The sequence below is a fragment of the Balaenoptera acutorostrata genome, chromosome 15, assembly GCF_949987535.1.
Source record: "Balaenoptera acutorostrata chromosome 15, mBalAcu1.1, whole genome shotgun sequence".
Lineage (NCBI taxonomy): Eukaryota > Metazoa > Chordata > Mammalia > Artiodactyla > Balaenopteridae > Balaenoptera > Balaenoptera acutorostrata.
In genome coordinates, this window is record NC_080078.1 from 74597598 (window position 1) to 74622624 (window position 25027).

The following is a 25027-nucleotide window of genomic DNA, read 5'->3' on the forward strand; positions in this document are numbered from 1 at the left end:
AACCAAAGTGATATTTGTTTACTATAGCCAAGTTAAAAACATAATCTCATTATGTGCAATCATCTGTTTTAGGACTCTCTATTCTGTTTCATTTGCATATCTATCATTGTTGTAATACCACTTTATCATAATTATTACAGCTTTAAAATAAACCTTGATATTTCCTATATCAAGTCTTATTAAATTATTCTTCTTCAAGAATATCTTGGCTATCTTGTCTTTTGCATTTTTTGTATGCATTTTAGAATTATATTGTCTTTTTTTTTTTTTGGTTTAATTTTACAAAAACCTTTCTGGGGGTTTGATTGCATTGAGACTAAAAATCAGTTTGAAGAGAATTGGCACCCTTATCATATTGAGTCTTCCAATCCATGAACATGGTATACCTTTCTGTTTTGAGGGTGTTAAAAAATGTCTCTCACTAAAGTTTTCTAATTTTCTCTGTAGTGGTTCTGCACAAAATTTATTACATTTATTCATAAGCTCTTCATATTTTATATAATTATATATATCATTAAAATTTCATTTACTGATTTGTATTGTTGATGTATAGAGTACCATTGATTTTTGTATATTTCCTTTGTATGTGTCTGTCATGATAAACTCTCACTGATTCTAACAATTTATCTGTAGATTTGTCTGGAATTTTTTGAACACAGTTGCATCATCTTTGAATAATGACAGTTTTGTTTTTTCTTTCCAGTACTTACTTGTACCTTTTATTTCTTCTACTTGTCTGATGTTATAGAATAGAGTATCCAGAATAATATTGAACAGAATTGGGAATAGTTCCTGATTTTATAAGGAGAGGTTAAAACCTTTCACATTTGTGTATGATGTTTGCTATGGGGTAGTTTTTATCGCTTTAAAAGAATTATTCTTCATTCCTAATTTGCTATTTTTATATTGCAACTGCATCTTGAATTTTATTGCATGCTGCTCTGTATCTAAGCTTATATTTTTTCTTTAATCTGTTAGTGTGGTGAATTACATTAATTGAGTTTCTAGCATTAAACTACCTTTGATAGCTCAGATAAATTAAAATTAGTCACAAAAAATTGTCCTTTTTGCATATGACTGCATTCAGGTGGTAAGTGACTCATTTAGGATTTTTTGTGTTCATGAATCTATGTTCTATGACTGAGATTGGCTTAGAATCTTCCTTTTTCATAGTATCCTTGTTGAGAATTTTATTTTTTAACAGCTTTATTGAGATATAATTGACATAAATTCTTATTAAGTTCTGGTATCAAGATTATGTTTACTTCATAAAACGTGCTGGAAATTGTATCTTATTTTCTATTTATGTCACATTAGAATTAGTTGTTCCTTGATTGCCTTATAGAATATGCATATGAAGAAATCTGATCCTAATGCTTTTTTTTGGTCAAGTAATTGTTGACTGTTGATTCCATCTCTAGGATGTTTACAATATTATTCAGATTTTCTACTTTTTCTGGTGTCTGTTTCAATTTAGAAAGTTTTTTTTTTCTATGATCCTTTTTGTATCATTTAGATTTTTTTTTTGGCACGTGAATTGAAAGAAAATAATGAACCAATTTCACCAGTTTAAGGATATCATGAAGCAGAAATGCAGAAGTCCAGAGCAGAAATAACCAAACAACAGGAGGCAATATCTAGATAAAAGGAGGAAAGGGTGCCACCCTGAGCTGTTTTGTGCAGGTCTAAGAATGAGTTAAAATATTTATTTAGGTGGAGGAGGGGGACGCGGTGAGGGGGGTGGTGGTCAGCTTTGTTGTATGTGTTGGCCAGTTCTGAAATCTCCTTGAAGGAGCCTTACACTGAGGAATATCAAAGCAGCAGTCTTTGCCAACTGGGGAATGGACTGTTTGAGTTCCTTAAGCATGTTTCACTCGAGGATTTGAGTACAAGAAACATCAAAGTGATCATACTTATGAAATAATGACCTCAGATTTTCCTGTTCTTGACCCCAGCTGGACTGCTCAAGAAGAAACGGCACTTTTAGAAGCTGTGATGGACTGTGGCTTTGGAAATTGACAAGATGTAGCCGATCAAATGTGCACCAAGACCAAGGAGGAGTGTGAGAAGCACTACATGAAGCATTTCATCAATAACCATCTGTTCGCATCTACCCTGCTAAACCTGAAGCAAGCAGAGGAGGCAAAAACTGCTGACACAGCCATTCCATTTCACTCTACAGATGACCCTCCCCGACCTGCCTTTGACTCCTTGCTTTCTTGGGACATGGCAGGATACATGCCAGCTCGAGCAGATTTCAATGAGGAGTTTGACAATTATGCAGAATGGGACTTGAGAGACATTGATTTTGTTGAAGATGACTCAGACATTTTACACACTCTGAAGATGGCTGTTGTAGGTATCTATCATTCTAGGTTAAAGGAGAGACAAAGGGGAAAAAAAATTATAAGAGACCATGGATTAATCAACCTTGGAAAGTTTCAGTTAATGGAACGGCTGTATCCCAAGGGAGTCCAAGACCTTTATGAAACAATGAGGCGATTTGCAAGGATAATGGCGCCAGTGGAGCATGACAAGTTCATTGAAAGCCATGCATTGGAATTCGAACTCTGAAGGGAAATCAAGAGGCTCCAGAAATACAGGACAGCAGGCATTACCAATTTTTGTAGTGCCAAACCTAGGATCACCTCAAAAAGACTCCAGAAGAGGAATGCCTCAAACGCACTGTGCTCTCAGAGGTTCTCCAGTACATCCAGGACAGTAGAGCCTGCCAGCAGTGGCTCCGCCGGCAGGCTGACATTGAATCTGTCCTGAGTCCTTCTGTACCAATGGCTTCGAATTCAGGTAGACGAAGTGCACCGCCCTTGAACCTCACTGGCCTCCCTGGCACAGAGATGTTGAATGAAAAACAAAAGGAGATCTGTCAGATGGTGAGGTTGGTCCCAGGAGCCTATTTAGAATACAAATCTGCTCTACTGAACGAATGTAACAAGCAAGGAGGCTTGAGACTGGCACAGGCAAGAACACTCATCAAGATAGACGTGAGCAAAACACGGGAAATCTATGATTTCCGCATCTGAGAAGGATACATCACTAAAGCCTGAGGCTCTCTGGGCCTGGTGGGCCAAAGGACAGTACGGGCATTCTGGAGTTTTGTTTCTGAGCTGAATTCTCCTTGTAAAAGGAGGGGAAGAACAAAGGAAACCTTAAGTTGTATTAATGTCTACTTTCTTCTCCACCCTGCTTTAAAATACTCCTGTTGTTGGTACTGTGCTGCAGAGTTATGTGCTAGATAAGCTATTATTAATTGTGTGTGGGCATTCATTCCTAACACCTCTTGTAACTAAAACAAGAACCATGGTACCTCACATCACAGTGTTGGTAGAAATAGAACTAAACCAGTCTTTAGTCCCAGGAGTCCAGCTCAGATCCTTGTACTTGCTTGGGAGGTTGGTTTTCTGATTATCTGTTTTGCCTTCAAACATTACAAACAGATTTAAAATAAAGACGTTATATAGAGAGAAAGCTTTCTTTTTCTGTCTGAGGATTTTTTTAAGCTGACAACTTATGTTTATGAGCAAAGAGGAGGGAAACCTCCCCATGATGGTCTTGTCCCAAACTGCATCTTCAACTTTAATGTCTGGCTTTGTAATTTGCAGTCTGGCTGTCTAATCTGCAGTAGACTTTTGAGGAGGTGGCACTGGATATAAAATGTCTCTGTTATTTTTAGAATTAATGGATTAAAATGTTTTGCTACTTAATTTGTGGGTGTGTCAAATATTCTGGTAACTAAAGCACACTTAGGGTGTTGGATGCACAACTCATCATGCTGCGCTGTCTCTGCTAACATGTGTGTCCTGGGCTCACCCTGTTCTCACCCTTGGCTTCCCTGGGTACCAGACCCCTGTGGATGGAGGTGATGCAATAAACCTCAGTGTTGCTTAGATTAAGACCTAAACCCTAATTTCTCAATGGTGAAAGGCTAGCCTACAATAAGGAGCTACTTGTAAAACAAAAGGAAAGCCTCTTCATATATGGAACTCACTAGATATGAGGGTGAGTGACCCCACCATGTCTGAAACTTGGTCCTCAAATCTTTCTGCACAATAAGAAGCCAAACTCAGAGTCAGGGTTTTCCCTTTTCTGTTAGAAACAAAGTTGTATAGAAATACTTCAGAATCCGCACAAATTACCTCCAGTAGCTGACTGATTCTTTAATTCTTTCAACATTCAAAATGTCTAATTCAAATATTATATGCTTTGTTGGAAGTATCTGCTCACACTTCTTGACTGATGTAAATATGCACGCAGTTTGCTAATAGACTTCATCTAGGGGGTAACAAATGAAAAGGAAACTCTTAGGATCTGAGGGAAACAGAATAAAAGACTTCAGTGTTTAAAAAATTTTTTATTTATAAACCATATCATAGACAAAGGACCTTTCTCTATAATATATAAAGAGTGCCTAGAAATTGAGAAGAAAAAGGTTAATGACTATACAGGAAAATGAGCAAAAGAAATGAAGTTTTCAGGTAAAGAAATATAAGTGGCTTTTAAAATATGAAGAAATGCTTGAAATAATTCATGATAGAGAAATGCTAACTAAAAACTTCAGCAATGTATCACTTCTCGCCCATCAGATTGATAAAAACTAAAAGATTTTGCTCATGTTCAATTTTACTAGCTGATCCAAATTTACTTTCAAATAGGTTGCATGAATATATACTCTCACTAGTAATGTGTGAGAGTTTCTTTTCTCTACAGATCAACAAGAAAAAGATAGACCACCCAATTAGAAATGAGCAAGATGCTTGAATTAACAGAAAATTAGAAAATCCAGGAAAGTGTTACCTCTGTGGAGGATGGAGAGGGAAGAAATTGGATAGGAGTAAAGGCTAATAGGGTAATAGGCTATAGAGTAAATAGTCTCCTTTTTCACCTGGCAGATGAGTACAGGCTTCCATTTTAATGCCTTAATTCTTTAAAGAATATAGGTATGTTCTACACAATTCTTTTGTTTGTATAGCTTACTTTGCAGTGAGCTTTTTTTTTTTTTAAAGTAGCCTGCAGACTCTATTGTTCTGACATTTGTTTATATCTCCTTAATGTTTCAGCATTGGTGGGCATGTGGTCTGAGTCCAAAGAGACAAAGGTGAAGATTTAAACAACTGGCTTACTATAAAATAATTAGTTTGCTTTAATCCCTGTCTCACCCAGAACTCAATTGTCATTTCCACACTTCAGGTTCTGTCCCTGACAACACCCAACTTCTGGGTATTCATTTTTATTACTCAGAACTATGGTAGCAATGACAAAATACCTTCTCAGACTAGCTTAGGCAGAAAGCCAATTTATTGGGTCATAACCAAAGTAGGGGAAGGGTGTGGGAAGAGCTGCTCTCAAGATAAAGGGGAATGAAGGGCTGGCTTGTGCCTTCCGAATCCTCTCTCACAATCATTTCTCTGATTTTCTAAGTGAATTAGTTTCCTTTTTCTCACACAGTTAACCTCCTCCCAGACTGGAACCATAGCTTCTGGAGTTCCCAGGCTCATCTCTACCACCTTTACCAAAAGGAGGGACTTCCCCCTTCCCCTTAGTGTCTATTCAAATAAAGGACGTCAGTAGACCTGAGACACACACACACACCCTCCTGTGACTGGGTGTCAGGCTTTCACAATCAGCAGTCCCCATTAGATTCCTAAGTTGATGGTACAAAGAAACAAGAGTTCTTCAGAAGAAACAGGGTGCTGTTCTAAGAAGGAGGAAGCCATGTTGGATGTATGCACTGTAGATGTCCACCTTATAGATGATTTATATTTTCTTCCTTTTATTTTATGGGTGTTTTCTCTCTTCTGACTGTGATTTCAAGGGCATCATGCCATTCCAGATGTCAAATTCCACCTTCCCTGTTACTTTCTTGGGGCATTTCAGAGACTACCTGTGAAATGGAAAAGTATACTGATTAGTCATTAGACGTTCAAGGCAAACATGCCTTTGAGAGTTTTTCTTGGGGTTAGGGGAGAATGAAAGAAAAGCCCAGCTTGATGCTGGGAGGGGTAAACTGTTAGGGTAGGTCTGAGTGGGTCTTGCAGGAACAGGGAGTAACTGGGGAACACCTTGGCTATGAAAACTGAACACCAGACCTACCACTGACTTGTTAAATGACCATGGGTGATTCCTTTCTCTTCTTTGGGCTCCATATTCTTTCTATTCTAAGTATGAAGAATTTGGCTGTAATGGTGCCCAAGGGCCAGCCAGCCCTGCTTCTTTGTGAGAAAGTGAGGTAACTCTTGGGGCTATCAGAGATGATGCAACAGTAACTGCCATTTCTCCCTGTGAATAATCCTTGGGGAAAGGCCCAAGGTCCCTCCCAGGATGGAGGTGAATATTTCCTGGTAGAACTAAGAAAATGTACGCCTTGTCCCTGGTGAAACCAGAGATCCACCCTTGGCGCCAGGCCAAGCTGGAGCTGCATAAAACTAGGTTTGGCCTCAGCTCTTAGCCATTCACCTTCCTGACAACATGAAGTCTGACAACATGAAGTCCAGAAACTTCTTGAGCCCAGTGGTGGTACTTCTTGTCCTTGGGACACTGGTGGCACAGGCAGCTGTCATAAAAGGTGAATGGGGAAGTGGCCTGGGTGGGGCTGGGTTGGGTTGAGGAGAGGATGTTGGGGGCAGCCTGGGTACTGACAGGGGGTACTTCCAGAGCAGCAGGCAGGGCTAGAGCCCACTCTTCAGCCTGGACGGTAGGTTTCCAGCATATCCGGAGAAGTAGGAAGTTGCCTACTAGACTCTACATGCTTTCCATCCCAGGACTGAGATATCAGGGCTGTTTGTGGAAGGAGTGTTGTTACATGACCTTGGCCTCAAGTGTTGATACTTGGACAGAACGTTCAATGAAGTGAGGGGCTCCAGGAATCTGATCCCTTGGTGTGGGGTCTGTCCCCTGCCTGTCTGCCCCATAAAATCACCTGTCATCAGTCCTCTAAGAGAAGGTTAAAAACCAACAGGGCCTCAGAAATCATGTAGTTTGAAGACCCCTATTTTCCAAAGGAGGACATTGAGACCTAGGGAGGGGTGAGGATTTGTCAAAACAATCTCCAGAGCCAGGATGGAGCTCAGGTCTCCTGGTAAGTGTCTCACGGCTCCTTTCCCTTCCATTAAGTTTCCTCAAAGATGCCAAAGTGACCTTACCACCTCTGAAAGACACTTCAGTCTGGCATATCCTCGTGAGGGCCCTAGGACCCAGAATGGAGGATGAGGGGAAGAGATGGACACCCGAGGAACCCTGGTCCCAGCCTTCCAAGAGCACAGACCCCAGCTAGCCCTGGTGACCCTCCCCTATCTCAAGTCACATTTTGAGGGACACTGCAGTGAACAGTGGCTGGACCTGGAGGAAAGACTAGATGGTTAAAGCAGATACACTGTTGTAAATGTGGGGATATTTCTTTGTTGTTCTAAAGATCAAGGCACTGCGAAAGGACAAGATCCAGTCAAAGGACAAGATCCATTCAAAGGACAAGATCCAGTCAAAGGACAAGATCCAGTCAAAGGACAAGATCCAGTCAAAGGACAAGATCCAGTCAAAGTCACATCCCCCTATAAGCTTGGCTTCTGCCCCGAGATTCAGATCCAGTGCGCCATGATAAATCCCCCTAACAAATGTCTGAGTGATGCTGATTGCCCGGGGAGAATGAAGTGCTGTGTGGGCAATTGCGGGAGAGACTGTATGAATCCTTTGTGAGGTGAGAACTGGGGGGAGGAAGAGGTGACCTGTGAAGGCACAGAAAGGCTGAGCGGTGGAGAGTGATCCTAGGTTGGTGGGGGAGAGGACATAGGGAGGTGATGGAGAGATTGAGGGGTCTCGTCCTGAGAGGGATGACGAGTGGGCTTGGTCCTGCCTCCCACTGCCTCTGAGTCTTTGACCTGCTGAATCGCATCTCTGATTCTCTTTTCTCCTACCAGGCGGAGTCTGTTCTCGCTGCACCTGTGAAGCCCCAGGGATGCAGATCCTGGTGCCTGTAGCACTACCCTCTCCCACACTGCCCATTCTTCCTTTCCTCCAGGGTGCCCAAACCTGGGATGCCTCTCTCATGTACTTTCCAATAAAAGACCACTTTCTACTCCATTTGTTTCTGGCTCCTATGACTTCTGGGCTCCTGGAGGCTCTGGGGAGATGGGTGTGGAGTTGGGACTTCCAGTCCCCAGTGGCGAGTGGAGAGGGACCCACGGCAGATGTTACTGATGTGTGAAGGAGAGCGGGGGCAGGAACGAAAGGCCCATTCCTAGGGTTCACTGTAGAAATCCAATAATCAACCCAAGAACTGCAGCCTCCATTTCACCAGGAAATGGAAACCTAGACATTTTGCCTTTGGCCTTGGACGGGGGAAATAAAACCCAAAACCTTCCCAATTGACCCCTACTTCTGACCTGGCTATGATCAGCCCTGTCGGTGTGACTAGCCAACCCTTGTGGCTAAATCTATAGCTCCCTCCTTCTTTTCCTTTCATGTTTCCCAGGGATCTATGTCCTCCCAAGAAGACATAGAAACACATGCTGGGAAATCCCTGCTCATGAAGCATTTCCCCTATTCATGCCTGAGATGCCTCCAATAACACGTAATTCCTTTGGGTTAAGCAATATCCTCTCCCAGCTTTCTGTTTTAAGATGTGAATGAGGAGGCAAGACACATTGAATCCGTGACCCTTTCTTGTGATTGCTGAATAATGTTCTCTGGAGACATACAAGTTGGGGCAGAGCAGACTCGAGGAGTGAAGACAGCAGAAGGGTGTATGTTGGGCAAACTTTGATGACCTCGTGGTTCTGCTGTTGGCTCAGCTGCCCCACTGTCCTTGTGCAATGAAGTTCTCAGGGAAGGTCAAAGCTGCAGGGGGAGGAGCATTTGGGGTGAAGTGGGCAGAGCACAGGCTTGGGCATCAGGAGACCTGAGTTCTAGCCCCAGCCTCCTCCCCAATTGTTGGATGACCTCAGACAAATCTCTGATCTTCAGTTGTCTACTCATTCTGAGGAGGGTTGGATGAAATTATTCTGGAAGTATAATAATGAATGTCAGTTCAGCCCTGACATTATGGCCCTGAAACATCTCTTCTTTTTGTGTGTGTGTTGGGCTCCTGCTAGAGGGGAGGTGGGGAGCAGAGGCTTTGTTGGGGGTGAGAGAACAGAGAGCCCGCTGCCCCTTGGTCCGTCCCAGGGGCCTAAAAGCCAGGGTTTCCCTCTCATTCTCCAGGGGATGGACTGGACTGAGCATCTTGGAGCACAGGTGAGAGCAGTGGCTAAACTTCTGGCCTGACAAACACGTAATACACCATCGGTGGTAAGAACAGTTTCTGTGTTTTAGTGTTTTCTCTGTTCCAGATCCTGTACTAAATATGTTATATGTATTGTCTTATTTATTTTTCATTAGAACTCTCTCAGATGGGTAGTATACACATCTTTAATTTTGTTAAGAGATTGAAACCATGAAAGCTTCACTTAATCACCCAAAGACACACAGTGAATATGTGATGATAAATCCTATTTAAAAATTAAACTAAATCCTATTTTAATTTTTAATTTTTAATTTTTTTGGCTGTGCCACGCGGCTTGTAAGATCTTAGTTCCCCAACCAGGGATTGAACCCGGGCCCACGGCAGTGGACTGCCAGGGAATTCCCATAAGTCCTATTTTTATTATAAACTAGCAATAATCAGAAAATGGAATGGAAAAAAATTTCCACTTATAATATCAACACAATTAAACCGCTCAACAAATAAACTTAATGAGAAACAGGCAGAACTTTAAAAAAGAAATGTAAACAAGCATTCATGTAGCACAGAAAAAAGCCTTGAATAAATAATTAACATGCTCCCGAATGTGAAGATTCTGTATGGTGAAGATAGCAGTATTTACCCCTTCGATTTTGTCTCTTTTCCCCCCAGCTTTACTTATTTATTATTATTATTATTTTAAAATAAATTTATTTATTTAGGGCTGCGTTGGGTCTTCCTTGCTGCGCGCAGGCTTCCTCTACCTGTGGCGAACGAGGGTTGCTCTTTGTTGCGGTGCGTGGGCTTCTCATTGTGGTGGCTTCTCTTGTTGCAGAGCATGGGCTCTAGGCGTGTGGGCTTCAGTAGTTGCTGTGCGTGGGCTCAGTAGTTGTGGCGTATGGACTTCAGTAGTTGTGGCTCGCAGGGTCTAGAGCGCAGGCTCAGTAGTTGTGGCTCACGGGCTTAGTTGCTCCATGGCATGTGGGATCTTCCCAGACCAGGGCTTGAACCCGTGTCCCCTGCATTGGCAGCCGGATTCTTAACCACGGCACCACAAGGGAAGCCCCCCTCCCCCCAGCTTTAGTGAGATAAAAATTGACATATAACATGAATGTTTAAGGTGTACAACGTGGTGATTTGATACATGTATACCCCGCAAAATGTTTACCACAATAAGAATAGTTAACAAATCCTTCACCTCAGGTAATTACCATTTTGTTTTTGCTGTTGTTATGATGAAAACATTAAAGCTCTACTTTCATAGTAACTTTCAAGGATAAAATAGTTTTGCCCCAAAGAAGTTGTGGTACATATATACGATGGAATATTATTCAGCCATAAAAAGGAACGAAATTGAGTCATTTGTTGAGAAGTGGATGGATCTAGAGACTGTCATACAGAGTGAAGTAAGTCAGAAAGAGAAAAACAAATATCGTATGTTGATGCATGTATGTGGAACGTAGAAAAATGGTACAGATGAGCCAGTTTGCAGGGCAGAAGTTGAGACACAGATGTAGAGAATGGACATATGGACACCAAGGGGGGAAAACTGCGATGAGGTGGGGATGGTGATGTGCTGAATTGGGCGATTGGGATTGACATGTATACACTGATGTGTATAAAACTGATGCCTAATAAGAACCTGCAGTATAAAAAAACAAACAAAACAACTAATACTAAACTTTCATTGGGTTATTTGTATGGAAATATGTTAATATAAATGTTTCAGACATTACATGAAATTTCTAAAAATCTTATATTTGTATTCGTATGGAAATATGTATGGAAATATGTTAATATAAATGTTTCAGACAGTACATGAAATTTCTAAAAATCTTATATTTGTATTTGTATGGAAATATGTATGGAAATATGTTAATATAAATGTTTCAGACATTACATGAAATTTCTAAAAATCTTATATTTGTATTTGTATGGAAATATGTATGGAAATATGTTAATATAAATGTTTCAGACATTACATGAAATTTCTAAAAATCTTATATTTGTATTTGTATGGAAATATGTATGGAGATATGTTAATATAAATGTTTCAGACATTACATGAAATTTCTAAAAATCTTATATTTGTATTTGTATGGAAATATGTATGGAGATATGTTAATATAAATGTTTCAGACATTACATGAAATTTCTAAAAATCTTATATTTGTATTTGTATGGAAATATGTATGGAAATATGTTAATATAAATGTTTCAGACATTACATGAAATTTCTAAAAATCTTATATTTGTATTTGTATGGAAATATGTATGGAAATATGTTAATATAAATGTTTCAGACATTACATGAAATTTCTAAAAATCTTATATTTGTATTTGTATGGAAATATGTATGGAAATATGTTAATATAAATGTTTCAGACATTACATGAAATTTCTAAAAATCTTATATTTGTATTTGTATGGAAATATGTATGGAAATATGTTAATATAAATGTTTCAGACATTACATGAAATTTCTAAAAATCTTATATTTGTATTTGTATGGAAATATGTATGGAAATATGTTAATATAAATGTTTCAGACATTACATGAAATTTCTAAAAATCTTGTATTTGTATGGAAATATGTATGGAAATATGTTAATATAAATGTTTCAGACATTACATGAAATTTCTAAAAATCTTATATTTGTATTTGTATGGAAATATGTATGGAAATATGTTAATATAAATGTTTCAGACATTACAGGAAACGTCTAAAAATCTTATATGTTCTGGTATAATGTTATAAGTAATAATCCTAGTTATTACTTTAAAATGTATATCTCAGAAATAACTAATTTTCTTGTCAACTGCATTATTATGAACTTTCATCAAATCTTTAACCATGGTCATTTTTAAGTCTTTTGTCATTTACAGACAGTTCTGGGTGTACTCTGATGATTTTGCAAATATGTTCCTATAAAAGAGTTTCATCTTCAAGAAATTCATGGAAAAGACTCTGACAAGTACAGGTTTCTGGTAACTGACTGTACTGCTGAACTGAATGAATAAGCATTTTCAGAACTCTAATGAAAAACTGATGAACTCATAAAAGTGCTAACAAAAGATCAAGATGAAAAAAAAGAAATTAATTACATGGGACTGAGTGAACTGATGAGGATGAGTATAATTTTTGTGACTTTCTGTCTGAATTAAAAAAAAAAAAATCCCACAAGGACTCAGAGGAAAAGAATATACAAATCAATTTTCACTGCAAAGTAAAGGAGCTGTTACAGTGGAGGATTACTGGACTGAATGTCAATGTTATGACATAGTATAAGTGTGTTTCATGTTTGGTAATTGCAATCATTGTTGCTTTTGTTGTGGTCATCCATGTACAATGCTTGGTGTCAGTCTATCTATCTCTTGTAAAAATAAAATACAGTGTGTGTGTGTGGAAAAAAAAAAAAAAAATAGTTTTGCCCCTGCACAGCCTTCCTTGGTGATCTTGGCACCGGATTTACAAAACAATCCAAGCAAGGGGTTAGGGACAAAGAAAAGTCTGTGGGTAGATGTACCTCCCCCCCACCTTTTTTTTTTTAACATCTTTATTGGAGTATAATTGCTTTACAATGGTGTGTTAGTTTCTGCTTTATAACAAAGTGAATCAGTTATACATATACGTGTGTCCCCATATCTCTTCCCTTTTGCAACTCCCTCCCTCCCACCCTCCTTATCCCACCCCTCTAGGTGGTCACAAAGCACTGAGCTGATCTCCCTGTGCTATGCGGCTGCTTCCCACTAGCTATATATTTTACATTTGGTAGTGTATATATGTCCATGCCACTCTCTCACTTTGTCCCAGCTTACCCTCCCCCCTCCCTGTATCCTCAAGTCCATTTTCTAGTAGGTCTGCATCTTTATTCCTGTCTTGCCCCTAGGTTCTTCTGACCATTCTTTTTTCTTTTTCTTTTTTAGATTCCATATATATGTGTTAGCATACAGTATTTGTTTTTCTCTTTCTGACTTACTTCACTCTGTATGACAGTCTCTAGGTCTATCCACCTCACTACAAATAACTCAGTTTCGTTCCTTTTCATGGCTGAGTAATATTCCATTGTATATATGTGCCACATCTTCTTTATCTGTTCATCTGTCGATGGACACTTAGGTTGCTTCCATGTCCTGGCTATTGTAAATAGAGCTGCAATGGACATTTTGGTACATGACTCTTTTTTAATTATGGTTTTCTCAGGGTATATGCCCAGTAGTGGGATTGCTGGGTCGTATGGTAGTTCTATTTGTAGTTTTTTAAGGAACCTCCATACTGTTCTCCATAGTGGCTGTATCAATTTACATTCCCGCCAAAGGTGCAAGAGGGTTCCCTTTTCTCCACACCCTCTCCAGCATTTATCGTTTGTAGATTTTTTGATGATGGCCATTCTGACTGGTGTGAGATGACATCTCATTGTAGTTTTGATTTGCATTTCTCTAATGATTAATGATGTTGAACATTCTTTCATGTGTTTGTTGGAAATCTGTATATCTTCTTTGGAGAAATGTCTATTTAGGTCTTCTGCCCATTTTTGGATTGGGTTGTTTGTTTTTTTGATATTGAGCTGCATGAGTTGCTTGTATGTTTTGGAGATTAATCCTTTGTCAGTTGCTTCATTTGCAAATATTTTCTCCCATTCTGAGGGTTGTCTTTTCATCTTGTTTATGGTTGCCTTTGCTGTGCAAAAGCTTTTAAGTTTCATTAAGTCCCATTTGTTTATTTTTGTTTTTATTTCCATTTCTCTAGGAGGTGGGTCAAAAAGGATCTTGCTGTGATTTATGTCATAGAGTGTTCTGCCTATGTTTTCCTCTAAGAGTTTGATGGTGTCTGGCGTTACATTTAGGTCTTTAATCCATTTTGAGTTTATTTTTGTGTATGGTGTTAGGGAGTATTCTAATTTCATTCTTTTACATGTAGCTGTCCAGTTTTCCCAGCACCACTTATTGAAGAGACTGTCTTTTCTCCACTGTATATTCTTGCCTCCTTTATCAAAGATAAGGTGACCATATGTGCGTGGGTTTATCTCTGGGCTTTCTATCCTGTTCCATTGATCTATATTTCTGTTTTTGTGCCAGTACCATACTGTCTTCATTACTGTAGCTTTGTAGTATAGTCTGAAGTCAGGGAGCCTGATTCCTCCAGCTCCGTTTTTCTTTCTCAAGATTGCTTTGGCTATTCGGGGTCTTTTGTGTTTCCATACAAATTGTGAAATTTTTTGTTCTAGTTCTGTGAAAAATGCCAGTGGTAGTTTGATAGGGATTGCATTGAATCTGTAGATTGCTTTGGGTAGTAGAGTCATCTTCACAATGTTGATTCTTCCAATCCAAGAATATGGTATATCTCTCCATCTATTTGTATCATCTTTAATTTCTTTCATCAGTGTCTTATAATTTTCTACATACAGGTCTTTTGTCTCCTTAGGTAGGTTTATTCCTAGATATTTTACTCTTTTTGTTGCAATGGTAAATGGGAGTGTTTTCTTAATTTCACTTTCAGATTTTTCATCATTGTTTTATATCAATTTTGTGGGGAGAAATTTAGGAAGAAATGCCTTTCACAATTTCATTCAGCAAATCAGGGCCACCAAGATCTGGTTCCCTGTTTCCTAGACCAGTGTTCATTCTACCTTCCTATGGAACTGGCTATTTTGATCAAATTGTTACAAACGTAAATTTCTCTGATTCCAAATGATGCCTAAACATTTGTCTCCTGGCAGCTGGAGCCCACTAGTATTTTTAATCATTTATAGTGTCAAGGGGAATTATTAATTCAAAGAAATAAGGGGTTCATGGCATGATAAGGGGCCCATTTTGGGAGACATGACTTTGGACCAGGTATCCATTGGTCCCATGTCCCCATTTGGGCCAGGTTCTGCTCACCTGGGAGCCCATACCTGGGCAGGGAAGAGAGTCTTTTCATCCCCATTCAGACATCCAGTCTCACACTCCGTCCAGGTACCCCCTGTTCTCTGATTTCCTTCCGGATTTCAGAAGCAGGCAATACTGTGCCATCACCCAGACCTCTGTTCTGATCCACTTAGACTCAGAAAAGTTCCACACACTCTCTGAACCTCACTGACACCATCTGTAAAAGAGAAGGCCAGAGCACATGGAGGTTTTCGAGCTCTTTGCAGTAAAACTCCACAAACGACCTAGAACCTAATACAGGCATATCTGACCATGTGAGTAACTCTGGGGAGGAAGTCAGGGGGAGGGTTAGAAAGTTGATTTGTTACTTCCAGGCACTATTAAGGTCACACACACACAAAAAGCCCTTTGAGCTACTCACAGTGGCTTGGTGAGAAGAACAGACATCAAACGTTCAGTGCCAGTGGAAGGATTCATATTCCTGCTCCCTACTTCCACCCACTGGATCCAGCATCCACCAAACTTGAGCGTCCCTCTGAGGCTGGGAGCCCTCTGCCCATCTCTGAGGTTTCATGGTCAGTCCCAGGGGCAGAACAACTGAGCAGTCACTGCAAAGTTTACAGAGAACTGTAAGTACTTCTTATTCCCTATCTAGAACAGGAACAAGGACACAACACTCTCTTCCCACTGGGCATATGTATCATCCTTCTCAGGGGTGCCAGTCCTAGGAGGCAAAAACATGCACCCACTGGTTATCAGCTCTTGGCAATTCCCTGATCACACAGCCTTCCATCTAGTTAGAACAGACAGTACACTCTGAGATTATCATGAACCACTTCTTTACATTAAACATGAAAAACCTGAGGCCCAGAGAGGATGATGACGGGCTTCCCAAAGTCACAGATTGCTCCCCCGCCATGCTGGGTCCAAAACCAAGATGTAGAGCTAACTTCTTAATAAGGTCACGTTGATGGTTTCACGCGATTTGGATCTTGAAGGATGGTCCCTAAGATGAGATCGATATTCTTGAGTGATGGAACAGTACAAGGAAATGCGTCGATGGAAAAGTACAGTTAATGGGGAAGTAGGAAATGCGTCGATGGAAAAATACAGTTAATGGGGAGGTTGGTTCATATGGAAGCAATTTGGCCGAGATGATCCTCTACAAATTTGTCAAGTCAGCTCTTCTCAATGTCAAGGCAGTTATTCTCAATGGAGTCTTCACCCACTTATTCTTCCTTTTCAATGGTCTCAACTCCCTGTGTTTCCTACTCTTATCTCACAATATTCAGAAAAATGGCTCTGATAGAATCTTTCAGCCTCTTTCATTGTGGAAGGGACTGATGGAGCCCTTGGCAACAATCTCTCCAGCTCCCTCATTTTACAGTTGGTAGAACTGAAGCCCAGAGAAGGGAAAGAATTATCCAAAGTCTTTAGCGAACAAAATATGTTTCAGTAAAATGCAGTGGAAACAAAATGCTTTTTGAACTGGTGTTTTACGATCAATGAGATGGTACATCTTTCATATCGATTCAGGTGTTAACACTTTTTTTCCCTCTGTGAACTGCCTTTTCATGCACTTGTTGCCTTTTTTATTTAGCTGTTTTGATAAGTTTAATTGCTTTGTCACAGTTCTTCTTTTTAAATTTATTTTATTTATTTAAAAACTTATTGAAGTATAGATGATTTACAACGTTGTGTTAATTTCTGCTATACAGCAAAGTGACTCAGTTATACTCGGCTATATATATTCTTTTTTTTTTTTTTTTTTTTTTTTTTTATTAATTAATTTATTTATTTTTGGCTGTGTTGGGTCTTCGTTTCTGTACGAGGGCTTTCTCTAGTTGCGGCGAGCAGGGGCCACTCTTCATCGCGGTGCGCGGGCCTCTCACTATCGCGGCCTCTCTTGTTGCGGAGCACAGGCTCCAGACGCGCAGGCTCAGTAGTTGTGGCTCACGGGCCCAGCTGCTCCGCGGCATGTGGGATCTTCCCAGACCAGGGCTCGAACCCATGTCCCCTGCATTGGCAGGCAGATTCTCAACCACTGCGCCACCAGGGAAGCCCTATATTCTTTTTCATATTCTTTTCCATTATGGTTTATCACAGGATATTGAATATAGTTCCCTGTGCTATACAATAAGATTTTGTTGTTTATCCATCCTATATATAATAGTTTGCATCTGCTAATCCCAAACTCCCAATCCTTCCCTCCCCCCACCCCCTTGGCAACCACAAGTCTGTTCTCTATGTCTGTGAGTCTGTTTCTGTTTCATAGATATGTTCATTAGTGTCACATTTTAGATTCCACATACAAGTGATATCATACGGTATTTGTCTTTCTCTTTCTGACTTACCTCACTTAGTATGATAATCTCCATCCATGTTGCTGCAAATTTCATTCTTTTTTATGGCTGAGTAATATTCCATTGTACATATATATACCACATCTCCTTTTATCCATTCATCTGTCAGTGGACATTTAGGTTGTTTCTATTGCCTTGGCTATTGTAAATAGTGCTGCTATGAACATAGGGGTTCACGTATCTTTTTGAATTATAGTTTTGTCTGGGTACATGCCAGGAATGGGATTGCTGGATCATATGGCAAGTCCATTTCTGGTTTTTTGAGGAACCTCCATACTGTTTTCCATAGTGGCTGTACCAATTTACATTCCCACCAACAGTGTAAGAGGGTTCCCTTTTCTCCACACCCTCTCCAACATTTATTATTTGTAGAATTTTTAATCATGGCCATTCTGACTGGTGTGAGGTGGTACCTCATTGTAGTTTTGATTAGCAAAATTGAAATATATTTGACATATAACACTGTGTAAATTTAAGGTGTGCCACATGTTAATTTGTTACACATATATTGAAATATGATTGCCATTGTAGTGATAATTAGCACCTCCATCATGTTACATAATTATCTTATTTTTTTAGTGGATGGAATAATTAAGTTCTAGTCTCTTAGCAAGTTTGATGATTATAATACAATATTTTTGTATATATTCACTCTACTGTGCATTAGATCTTTAGGACTTATTTACTACTCTTTACAAGTTTGTACCCTTAAATAACATCTCTCTTATCCCCCCTGTACCTTAGTAACCACCAATTTGCTCTCTGTTTATATGAGTTTGGCTTTTTTAGATTCCATATATAAGTGATATCATACAATACTCATCTTTCTCTGTCTGACTTTTCTCACTTAACATAATGTGTTCAGGGTCTATCCATGTTGTTGTAAATGGCAGGCTTTCCTTCTTTTTCATGGCTAAATAATATGCCATTGTATACATGTATTTACATATACCACATCTTCTTCATCCATTCATCTGTTATGGGCACTCAGGTTGTTTCCATACCTTGGTTATTGTGACAAATTCTGCTATAAATGTGGGAGTTTATATAGTATTTGTCTTTCTCTGACTTATTTCACCTAGCATAGTGTCCTCAAGATTCATCCATATTGTCACAAATGGCAAGATTTCATATATATAACATTTATATATATGAATAATAAAAATGAAATTTTGAAAAATCTGGAATTTAACGTAAGGAACTAAAAAAGGACAGAGTAAAACAAAGGACAACTAAAGGAAAATAATGATAAAGATAAAATCATAAAATTTCTAAAGTCAAGAATAGGAAAACAGTAGATCTAATTAATAAATCAAAATCCTATTTTAAAAAATTACAAAATAGTGAAACCACGAGCTACTTAACCTAGATTTAAAAAGGAAGAAAAAATAAAATGGAAGGAAGCAGAAATAAATATAATAAAGTATAATGGTGGAAAGCACCATGGTATGAGAAAAAAAATGATCCTGAGACTACTTTGCAGATTGGCTTCTTTTCTCGCCCTTTTGGCTGCTCTCCGGGTCCCATGGTCCTGAGGATGAGGAGTCTGCGAGAGGGATGAGGTGGCTGGGCGACGTCCACGTGGTTGCTCTTTGGGTGAGTTTCTATCTTCCCTGAAATACAATCGAGCTGTTATTTTCAAGGCTCATGGTGAATAATGTTTCAGTTTCACTAATTGGGGCCGCAAACAAAGTTCATGATATTTAGAATACAGAGCCTTTAAGTAGCTGATCTGCCAAACCAATCAGACAGAATTTTTCTCAACTTGAACTGCATCTCAGAGAGGATAGGCCAGGCAGAACTGGAAGAGAGCAGTGAAGATGCACAGAGGAAAAGCACAGTATCTTGGTAGTACCTTCCCTATGTGACCGTGAATGGACAAGTGTCACCACCGTGGCCTGAGAAGGGTGTGGCGATGCTCAGGAATGAGGGTTTGGGTCACACCACCAGGTAAGCCACGGGGAGTCGCGTTGATGGTAGCTGAGGACAAGGAGACTAGAATGGGGTGACGAGAAGGGCGAGGATGACGAGCGGTTGTAGCCCTGACACCAATTGCACGGGCCGGGGCTGTAGTTTGCCCCGCGGACCTTCATCCTCTATGGTTTCCTGCAGGAAGAAAGCCCACCAGAGCTGTTCCCAAATGTGTATGGAGATGTGAATCCCCACAGCAGAAGGAGATGTGCAGCTCAGACCCCCTTCGAGAAGCAACTCGCCACCCAGCTTCTCGGAGTGTGTTAGCTGATCACGGACAGCAGGTGCTTCTCAGCCACAACCTGGTAATTGAGCTGAGGTCACACGATACCCAGGGGACCCCTGGCCAGGGACAGAGTAAGGCTGTGGTTCAAGGGTCCTAAGGGAGGACACCTCTAATGGAAAATCCTTGCTCCAGAGCTCCCCCAATGGGCTGGCAGGGATGAGGTCAGGTCAGCACAGCGATGCTCCTGGTACCTAGTCCTGCTTCCACTCCTTCCCTTGCACAGGTGTTCCTTTGCCATGAAACTTGCGCTCCTAACTCTGTCTCAGCTCCTGCTCCCCTGAGAATGCAATCTGCAAAACGTGGCGCATGGAATTATCAGGATTCAGGCTCAGGGCATTGTGAGAATGAGTGTCCAGGCAGCGTGATCACAGCCAACAACAGCTCAACGACTGTGTGATGTGGACCCCTCTGCTGTGGTCCTGGACACTCACCGCAGCCACCAATGCCCCTGGTTGGGTGCTGCTGCGGATGACAATACTGCATTGCCCTGGGAAAGGCTGCCCCTTGGTCCTCGTTGCTTTGGGTCACTCAGTGGAGATCTAAGTGTCAGGTGGGAGCATCACATTTGCCAAGCATCTTAGCGCAGCCCGAGGTATCAGAGTGAAGGAAAGTGACCCTTTGCAACGGGAAGCCAGAATGTCCATCAAGAGTCGAATATGAACTCCAAAGGGAGGTACCAAAATGTAGTGGTCAGTCAACGAACGTCAAATACCCTCCATGAAACTCCAGAAACTTTTCACATTGGGAGAACAGCACAAATGTTGCCACCTCGGAAACAGAAGGCCACACTCCCTAGTCACCATGGAAATGTCCCTGGGAAAGTGCCTTCTCTTATTGGACCGGACAGCAAGACACCTCTTCTATCAGTTTCTCTACGAGCAGTAATTTCTTTCACAAGGTCACTTTTAATGGACCTGAATCATTTTTTCTGCCCCTATTTTAATCCCAGGTTATCTTCCCAGCTTTTCCACGCTAGATGGTACTTGGTCTTCCCTAGTCTGCAGCTGAGTGTTTTTAGATACTAAGGCACTAATTCTTCAATAATACCTGTCCCAGAGTTGTTTCCTCCTGAATCACCCTAGAGCACCCCACCGCTGCCTCCGGTCAGAATGATGTCACGTCTTGTCCAGCCAACATTGCCAAAGCCTTGGACATCCGTTCCACTTCTCTCCCTGGAAGTGAGATGCTGCAGCCATTGGCTGCCAGGAGAAATCCTCGCTTCTTCCTTTCTCTGTGTCTGCTTCTAACAATCACCAGTCCCCACATCCATGATGGCGTTTGTGCCTGGGTTCTTAAAACAAGCACTCCTGCATATGTGCTGGCTGCAAAGAAGGAAGAGGGAACAGGCATCTGGACTTTCCAGCTTCCACGGGGGATGTGGCCTCAGCCTCCCACTCCCAAGACTGACCTGGTGCGATACTCCCTCATTATAGGAAGGGTATGTGTATGCTTAGAAGTCAAGACATGAAAGTTGTCTAAAGCATTCTCATTCCCACTGTGAGCCTCCTCTTCATTCTGTGTTCTGGTCCCAGCTTCTGGCCTGTTGTTTAACCAGCTGTTAAAAGGAAAGGGGATTGGATGGAGCAGGAAGGCTCCAATATTCTCTACACCACCTACTGCCTCATCACACTCTGCATATCATGGTGAGGAGAGAGCAAGGATCACAGGAAAGGTGAGAACTTCTGGGGCTGCATGATATTAGTGAAATCATCAAGAGATGCTTGCTGAAGTTCCCAGAATGGGCAGTGCAGCCAGAAAACATGTGGTTCATTGGGAACAGCTCAACTGCTACCACGCTCCTGCCAGAGATATAGTGTTCCCCAGCTGAGGAACTTTTTGCCGAGATGAAGCCCTGATGTCATATCTGCAGGCTTTGTGTGCACCCTGGGGTCACTGATAATTTTTGGACATTCTTTGGCCACTTCTTAGGCTCTCCTTGTCCAGAGCCTCCTTGCATGAGGAGACTCTGTTCTAGCCAGCCATGCGCATCTGCCCCAGGGAGTCCGGTGTGACAAGGGTCATGCACAGACACCTGGTGCTTCTCAGCTCGTCCCAGATGCTCTGAGCCACAACCTTCCATTGCATTTGGAGTTGGAAATCCCCTTGGACATGGTCCAGACAAACACCCTCATCTCGAAGATGAGAAAACTGAAGTCTAGGGGCACCATCAAAGTTCACACGAGGGGTCAAGGACAGAGCTGGGGCCGAGAACTACCTGTCCTGATATAATGGTTTTTGCTCTTTCTGTAAGATATTGAATAAGGTAGGAGGATGAGTAACCTTTCAAAGAAAGACTTTATGATCTTTTCGTCTGACCTGAACCAGACATCATGTTCATGGCAGGAATTCCAGGGGAACAGAATTTCTCAAGCCAAAGTGTAGAATCAAAGATAACGTAGATTTGGGGAGAAGATGAGAAGAAGTCAGCTATGAACTGATGCTCCACAATTTGCCAAGTTAGCCATTGTCATGAGTGTCCTGCCTCATTTTGGTGTCCTCTCAATGATCTCTCTGATCTTCTTGTGCCAATTTACTCCTCACCAGGCAGAGACCTTTGCTTAGAGTCTTGGAGTCTTTCTCAAGCAAGGTGGGTCCTAAGAGCTCAAGCCACCCATTTTACAATAACTGAGACAGAGACCAATGGTGGATGGAACTTGCCCCAAATCAACAGTGGGAAACCAGTCTCATGGGGAAAAAAATAGGAATTGTGTTTACTTTAGTTTGCATTTCTTTAATTATAGGTGCAGTTTTATATATATATATAGGCCACTTATATATATATGCCACTTGCATTACTTTTTCTGCCATCCATATATTCCTGGTCTGTGTTCATGTTTCTATTAGGTAATCTGTTTTCTTTATTGTATTGTAAACGATCTTTCTATATATTATGGAATATATATTCCTATTGTATGTATTTACTCATATTTTTCCAATTTCTAGTTATTCTTCCTACTGTAGGATTGATTTTGTCCTACAAAAGTTTTTCATTTGTATGTGGTTATCTGTATCAATTTGCTTTCAGAAAATCATTCCCAAATCAATACTGTACAAAACTTCGGTTACGTATTCTTTGAGTATTTTTATAGTTCAAGTTTTATGTTTACATCCTGGATCATCTAAAACCTATTTGAAGATAGTGGGTGAGACAGAAATCCAGTATTTCCCCCTTAACTGCTGATAATCTGTCTCGATATCATTTACCGAGTTATCTAACATTTCTCTGGTGACGGGGAATTCTGCCTTTATCATTTGTAAATTCCCATAAGCATTGAGTTTCTCTTTTCTTCCATTATGTTGTGTGTATTCCCTCACCATTATTGTATGTTCTATTTCAGTTGATATATTTTTATGACAATTTTGGTGACGTTGAAATCAGTCATTGGACTTATTGTTGTGATCATTTCGAAGTGTATACAAATACTGAATCATTATGTTGTACACCTGAAGCTAATATAATGCTATATGTCAATTACACCTCAATTAAAAAATAAATGTATTAATATGATTTCAAACATGTTACTGAGATGTTCAATGGGCTCTGAAAAGTAAGAAAACTAAAACTCAAGCCAAACGTCTGATGAAAAAACTGGACCTTTAAAATAAAGCCAAGAGCTGACGTTCTCCTGCTGAGAATCTGGAATCTATGCATTAGGACACCTTTAGGTATTGTGAGCTGAAAGAACCAATGTTTCATAAAGGTCTGGACACAGAAGGACAGCTGACCAAAATCTGCTTGATAATGCTGCTATCAATGCTCAATTATGTCTTTTCTTCCTTCAGTTTCCCCAAAGGAATTGTCCTTGATGAACACAAATACTGGCCCAATATATCTGACCCAGGATTTCTTACCTTTGACACTATTACCACTTGTGGGGATCAGGGCTTTCCTGTGGATTGTAGGATGTTTGGCAGCACTCCTGAGCTCTACATACTAGAAAGATCATTCCCCCCAAGTTATGGCAAAATATCCCCAGGCACTGCCCAATGTCCTCAGGGGCACAGAATCATCCTGATTGAGAACCACTGATCTATCCTAATCCCATTACCCCAGAACATTGGATCTCTCGAAGCACTAAACATACTCAAACGCTGGAAAATTTCCAACAAGCTTAAGTCCTTTCCCACGTACCAACCCGTAATTGTTACTTTAGGAAAGTTATCATCAGACAGTCTCCTCAGCCGTCTTTCCTGATCTTCCGGTTAAGCTATGTGACTGTCAGCATGACACTCAGTTTTTAGGCTCCACTAAATTGCAAGCGAATGGCTCTATTTTTTTCCAAAAATCCCCTGTGGCATAAATTGCTACACAGTCTTTTCCAATTATTTGGGCCGCTTTGCAGAGGTAGGTTTTGAGGTTTGTCTTTGAGGTTTGCTCTGACCACAGGAGGTTCTTTTTTTTTTTTTTAATTTATTTTATTGAAGTATAGTTGACTTACAATGTTGTGTTAATTTCTGCTGTAGAGCAAAGTGATTCAGTTTTTTTTATATATATATATACACACACACATTCTTTTTCATATTCTATTCCATTATGGTTTATCACAGGATATTGAATATAGTTCCCTGTGCTATACAATAGGAACTTGTTTATCCATCCTATATACAATAGTTTGCATCTGCTAATCCCAAACTACCAATCCATCCCTCCCCCACCCCCCTCCCCCTTGGCGACCGCAAGTCTGTGCTCTATATCTGTGAGTCTGGTTCTGTTTTGTAAATAAGTTCATTTGTGCCATATTTTAGATTGCACATATAAGTGATGTCATATGGTATCTGTCTTTCTCTCTCCGACTTACTTCACTTAGTATCATAATCTCTAGGTCCATCCATTTTGCTGCACCTAGGAGGTTCTTCTTAGTTTTATTTTTCTGTGAATCTCTCTGGGAGTTACCTTCAAATCTGACTTAAAGGTAAACTAGTTAGCCTGTAGTTGAGTTTTTTGCTCTCACGGAGCGGCAGCTTCCTCCTAATTGCTTACCACCAAAATCTCCAATGTTTTTTAATTTTTAAAATAAACTTATTTATTTTATTTGTTTATTTTTGGCTGTGTTGGGTCTTCGTTGCTGCATGCGGGCTTTAGTTACGAGCGGGGGCTACTTTTCGTTGCGGTGTGTGGGCTTCTCATTGCGGTGGCTTCTCTTGTTGCAGAGCACGGGCTTTAGGCACGCCGGCTTCAATAGTTGTGGCGCATGGGCTCAGTACTTGTGGCTTGCGGGCTCTAGAGCACAGGCTCAGTGGTTGCGGCCACTGGCTTAGTTGCTCCACGGCATGTGGATATTCCTGGACCAGGGCTCAAACCCACGT

General features: G+C 40.6%; 1 protein-coding gene, 1 long non-coding RNA gene and 1 pseudogene across 4 annotated transcripts; all 3 read left to right on the forward strand.

The window, feature by feature from the left end:
* Positions 1-2010: 2010 nt before the first annotated feature.
* On the forward strand, positions 2011-3065 carry LOC103006458 (transcriptional adapter 2-alpha-like; annotated as a pseudogene).
* Positions 3066-6477: 3412 nt separating this feature from the next.
* On the forward strand, positions 6478-8091 carry PI3 (peptidase inhibitor 3). Of its 2 annotated transcripts, none has more exons than XM_007193080.2 (3): positions 6478-6580; positions 7427-7708; positions 7929-8091. In XM_007193080.2, the coding sequence occupies exons 1-2, from the start codon at positions 6484-6486 to the stop codon at positions 7705-7707; spliced, it is 378 nt and encodes a 125-aa protein (XP_007193142.2). In that variant the 5' UTR covers positions 6478-6483; the 3' UTR covers position 7708; positions 7929-8091. The 2 variants fall into 2 exon arrangements, with proteins under 2 accessions (XP_007193142.2, XP_007193143.2); XM_007193081.2 differs by having other exon boundaries at positions 7427-7598.
* An 882-nt stretch (positions 8092-8973) lies between these two features.
* On the forward strand, positions 8974-22670 carry LOC130704907 (uncharacterized). 2 transcript variants are annotated; one of them, XR_009005468.1, is made up of 4 exons: positions 8974-9243; positions 18947-19059; positions 19576-19739; positions 19944-22670. It is a non-coding gene; the product is annotated as an uncharacterized LOC130704907 (long non-coding RNA). The 2 variants fall into 2 exon arrangements; XR_009005467.1 differs by having other exon boundaries at positions 19576-22670.
* Positions 22671-25027: the final 2357 nt, after the last annotated feature.

Coding starts and splice junctions, on each gene's coding strand:
- PI3 (XM_007193080.2), top strand. CDS start 6,484: ATGAAGTCTGACAACATGAAGTCCAGAAACTTCTTGAGCCCAGTGGTG. Junction 6,581..7,426: donor ACAGGCAGCTGTCATAAAAG/GTGAATGGGGAA, acceptor GTTGTTCTAAAG/ATCAAGGCACTGCGAAAGGA.